A 4,784-nucleotide genomic window follows, 5' to 3' on the forward strand; every position below is an offset into this window, starting at 1 on the left:
GCAATACGAGAGAAAATAGAAGCCTCATCGCAGTGGTTGTGTGTGTCGTGCAATTCACACGGGCTGTCGAGGGAGATCCAATTTACCCTCGTTGTTTGTGTGGGAGGGTGCCGTGATGTATCACGTTTGCGTTGTGTGTGGGATTGGGGGGTGCCTGTGCGTGTTTGTGTGTGAGAGGTGTGCGCCGCGTACTGTGTGTGGGTGACCCTCTCTTTGGTTTCGTTGCGGCTGCGTAGAGTTGTGTCTGTGCGTATTTTGCTTTTTTCTTTCATTCTCCCTTTTGACTGCTGGTTGAGTATTGTGCTACAGTTCAGCTCGAGCTAAGCACTGCAAAGGAAAAAAAAATAAGGAAAAGAGTGTCTGAGAGCCGCGAGGAAGAATCTCACGCCACCGAGGAGCCCCCGGCAACTAATGTGTTGCAGGGAGGAGGACGTCCGGCCCGGATCGGGGCTGTCTGGCGGCTCGGATGGGCCCTTCGCACAGCGCCGAAGGGTGGAAGGAAAAGAGCACAAAGGGGAGGAAAGGGGCAGACGACCGAGGCTGGAGGGACTCTACGAATCCGTGTGTAACGCAACGTGGAGTCACGTCGTGGGATTTCCCGAGGGCGAAGGGGGAAACATGGTGGTGCGAATGAAGGTGAGAGGGCCAACGGCCACAAGAGTTATTATGGGAGTACACGCAGACTGTGTGTACTTTTCTTCCAGTGGGTGGTGAAGAGCAATTCCGTCCACCACCCCCACGACTCATGATCCTTTCCTCTGAAAAGCAATGACCGTACTCGCTGGAGCATGCAATACGTAGTGTCGACTGCTACATTAACATTGAGGTGCATCGGGTGTGGAAGATCGTCGAGGGTGATCTAAAAGGAGTGTTTCCCCCTCCAGAGAGAGGCGCACCTAAAATGGGGTGTCGTCTTTTGATTGGAGCCCCCGGGGTAGGGAAGTCAATGGCGGCTGGCTCCTACCTCCTTTATCAGCTGCTGCACTACGACGCCACGAAGCTCCATCTGGTTGTGTACTGCTTTGGAAGAGATTTTGCATACTTGTTTGACAAGAGGACACGAACGGTGACAATATACGAGGGTGAGAATAATATTGGCGATGCTATGGTAAATAAGGCCAGAAGTGGAATGAAAGGGTGCATCATCATCGATATGGCAAGACATTTTCAAGAGCCATGGAATAATGTTGTGCCCTTCCCTGAGTGGGGCATGATTATGTTGTCATCCCCGCACGAAGATAACCTGAAAGCATAGGCGGAGCAGGCGGGTGCTATCAAAATCATCATGAATTGCCCCGATGAAAACGACGTGAAGGCGATGTGTGTGTGTGGGAGACACGCAATATTACTGAAGAGGAGCAGGCGGAGTACTGGAGAAGGATGCAAACACGCATGGATGACGTCGGACCGATTTCACGATGCATCTTTAATGACGATAACTATGAGGACCGCATGTGTGACGCCAATAACGTCCTGGCAGGTATCGACGCCTCAAATATTATACATTATAGTGTGATTGGAGGTGTGGGAATGCCCCCCTCGAATGACGCACCTCACAAACTTGCGAAAGTTGTCAGAGTAATAAGACAAGGCAATGTTGAGGGGTTTGTTAACCTGCCGGTCTGTTTTTCCATTGGAAGCAAACTAATTGGAGGGTTGCTCGAGGTGGATGGGGAGAATGACGTTATTTTTCGACTATTGATGTACCGGAAAGTGTTATTGCCGGAAATTTTGGAGCGGTACACTCTGCACGCATTCCTGCGTAGAGTCTTTGTGGAAAATATAATGCCGGACCTCAACGAGTTGCCTCCAGCAGGACGTCGTCGGCGACAGAGATGTGTGCAGCAATCGAACCCCGAAAAGCATCCAAGCATACCCGTTGCATTAATAACGCTGGACCACGATCCTCCGATGTTGGATGCACAATGCGGGGTGCTATACGTACCGGAGAGCAGAACTTTTCCGCTTGTGGACGGCTTTTTCTTCGTTGGTGCACCGCGGAGGACGATGGTTGCGGTGCAGGTGACGACGAGGGCTGAGCATGGCACCAGAATCAGCACGGTGAGGCGGTTCAACAGTCTTCTACGGAGTTATTTTAATGACTGGGAAACGTTTGCGGAAGGCTTGTCGTGGGAGATGATTTACGTGCATCATGAGGACAGTACGGCAATAAACGCGTAGCAGGGATGTGTTGTCGTCGCGCACACAAATGTAACGGGCAGCAATGAGCGTGAGGATCCTCAGGCCATTGCGGCATTTTGAAATCAGCAGGTGCGTCAGTACCAGGTAGCGGTATCAGCTGAAAAGTTCTGAAGTGAACGACAAACCCAACGTGGATGACACCCAGAGGGACAAGGAAAAGGAGGAGGGGAATAAAAAGCTTGAGTTTACTGGTGAAGTATTTTAGGGAGTATGATATATTCCGGAGTGTGTTTGTGTGTGGGTAGGAGGCGTAATTAGGGACTCGCTCTGCCGTTCGCCAAATGATTATTATGGCCAGCGCGACCACAGCAGCTACCTTTTTTTTTTTTTTCTTGTGGTTGCGAGAATAATTGTGTGGGGAATGATGGCGCCTTGTGGGTGTACGCCGGAAGTATTCCATTGGTGATATCTCCTCGCTGTTCCCAGTTTGTTGCTGCAGAGAGTTTGGGCGAGAGGGTAAGTTTTGCATGCTGAGTGGGCTCACAGGCGGGAAAGCAAATGCGGCGGCCACCACAGCCCAGAGGTCGGGGGCAAACCGAATATTTGTAGTTGTTTTTGTGCGTTGGCGTGGTGTTTTTCCCCATTGGTTTTTTTGGGTGCCATCGTTTTTGGTTGGCGTGCCGCTCCAATGGGGGGTGCAGCATGCACCGCTGAGAGCCTCGAGCAAACGCCGTTGGCGTCTCTCTTTTGTTGGGTTGCCGTCTTGGGCATGCATGCGCCTGTTCCGTCTTGGTCGGGCTGCACGCACTGACCGGGCAGCCTGAGACTACGGCTGCGCCGGCGTCGCCCTCGCTTGTGAACGGAGCCAAGCAGCAGGAAACAGTGCTGCATGCGTCGTTTTATTTTTTGTTGTTATTATTATTATATTATTTTTTTTTGTTACGCTGCGCCCCACTCCGGCTGCAGTGCGCTGAGGGAAGTGGAGGGCGTTGGGGATTTTGTGGGGGCCGTGATGGGAGGCCCCTCCGTCATGCGCACTGCGTGGCGCTGCTGGCGGGGTTTGAAGGGGCTGGGCGGGGGATACGGTAAGCGACGTGTTCATGAATTTGTTTAGTTTTTTTAATTTTTTATTTCTGCGGGAGGCGTCCCACACTGCGGACTCTCCGTGCGGGTGCGTGTGGGTGTTTCACTTATGGCTGCGGCGAGTGTGTGATCGTGTGGCCTATGCGTTCGTCGGTGCGGCTTCAGTTTTGGATTGTCACTGTTCTTTGCTCGATGCCCAACTGTGGGCGCGAGCTGTGCCTTTTTTTTTGGAATTTGCTTTTATTTTGGTGTGTTTGCTTCTTCCTCACAACTTTCTGTGCCCAACACACGAGGAAGGAAAAGAGAGATCAAACACTACTCGCTATTTTGTGCGCTTTGAGGATTCCACAGTCACCGTCCACACACACACACACACCACACAATCGTTGCAGCCTGAGCGGATCCACCACAGACAGAGAGAGAGAATGAGTGAGCAGTCTCACACGCTTAATAGGTGCCAGAACATGTTTTCTTTTTCGGTGCTGCTTCTCCTCTGCGTGTTGCTGATATGTTGCGACAGTACGGCTGTGCACGCTCAGGGGAATGAACAAAAGGTGGCGCAGCTTCAAAGGGGTGTCGATCTTTTTGTGCCGCATCAAACGGTTGTGGAAACACAAGGTGAAAATCAAAAGAGGGATTCCTTTTTTTCCCCTTCCCTTGCCAGTGCTGGCGGAGTGTTGGTTGCACTTGCTGAGGGTCACACCGACTTCCGAGGCCCCGGTGAAGAATATCCTTCAGCCTATGACGCTGATGTTGTGGCGGGGTACGTTGACTCTGCGGAGAACTGGTCGTCTTTTGTCGCTAAGGTCCGTGCAAACAAATGGAAGGCGTACAACATCTTTAACACGACCACGCAAGAGGAGCATAACGACCGTCTGAGATATGCGCCCCGACCTACAACAATTACAAAGGGCAACAAGGTTTTTCTACTTGTGGGGGGCTATCATCAGAAGTATGATCCTTCATCGAGGGAGTGGATTGCATCCTCACAGGGTCTTGATTTGTTCGTGGGTGAGGCCACGCAAGATAAAGTCATTCAATGGGGCAAATCCACCTCGCTTGTACCACAAATCGAACCATCTGCTAAACAACGTGGCCTGGACCGGTTTGTTGGTGGTGGTGGCTCGGGCGTTGTGATGGAGGATGACACGTTTGTGTTTCCTGTGACGGCGAGAAGGACAAGAGACAACAAAACTGTCTCCACGATCATTTATTCGAAGGACGACGGCAAAAATTGGTTGCTTTCACAGGGGATGCTCCTTGTGGGGTGCACTAACCCCCTCATCGTTGAGTGGGAGCAGGGGCAGCTTGTCATCGTTGCCCAATGTAATTCTTTCTTAAGGGTGCTCGTGTCGAGGGACATGGGGGCAACGTGGACGGAGCCCGTCAGGACACTCACACGCGTGCATCCCAGGTTTTTACCAAACGCTTGGCGAACATCTGATAGAGTGTGGTCCCTCACCACTGCGACCATTGCTGGAAAGAAGGTTATGCTGTACACTCAGCAAGGGATTCCCCCTGGGGACACGTTGCAAGCCACCGCCCTCTACCTTTGGGTC

At 51.9% G+C, this 4,784-nt stretch overlaps 3 protein-coding genes across 3 annotated transcripts, besides 2 other annotated features; all 3 read left to right on the forward strand.

The window, feature by feature from the left end:
- Nucleotides 1–946: 946 nt before the first annotated feature.
- Nucleotides 947–1,255, forward strand: TraAM80_09261 (retrotransposon hot spot (RHS) protein; the record flags this gene model as incomplete). Its single annotated transcript, XM_029385954.1, has 1 exon — nt 947–1,255. The coding sequence occupies one exon, from the start codon at nt 947–949 to the stop codon at nt 1,253–1,255; it is 309 nt and encodes a 102-aa protein (XP_029234191.1).
- Nucleotides 1,256–1,380: 125 nt separating this feature from the next.
- Nucleotides 1,381–2,181, forward strand: TraAM80_09262 (retrotransposon hot spot protein (RHS); the record flags this gene model as incomplete). The annotated part of the gene is made up of 1 exon (XM_029385955.1): nt 1,381–2,181. One exon carries the CDS (start codon nt 1,381–1,383, stop codon nt 2,179–2,181), a length of 801 nt encoding a protein of 266 aa, XP_029234192.1.
- An 858-nt stretch (nt 2,182–3,039) lies between these two features.
- Nucleotides 3,040–3,083: a microsatellite.
- A 501-nt stretch (nt 3,084–3,584) lies between these two features.
- Nucleotides 3,585–3,607: a microsatellite.
- Nucleotides 3,608–3,650: 43 nt separating this feature from the next.
- On the forward strand, nt 3,651–4,784 carry TraAM80_09263 (trans-sialidase; the record flags this gene model as incomplete). The annotated part of the gene is made up of 1 exon (XM_029385956.1): nt 3,651–4,784. A coding segment is annotated over one exon (1,134 nt), but the record flags the coding sequence as incomplete, so codon positions are not given.

Source organism: Trypanosoma rangeli (assembly GCF_003719475.1).
Source record: "Trypanosoma rangeli strain AM80 chromosome Unknown Tra_15.4_contig_00544, whole genome shotgun sequence".
NCBI lineage: Eukaryota > Euglenozoa > Kinetoplastea > Trypanosomatida > Trypanosomatidae > Trypanosoma > Trypanosoma rangeli.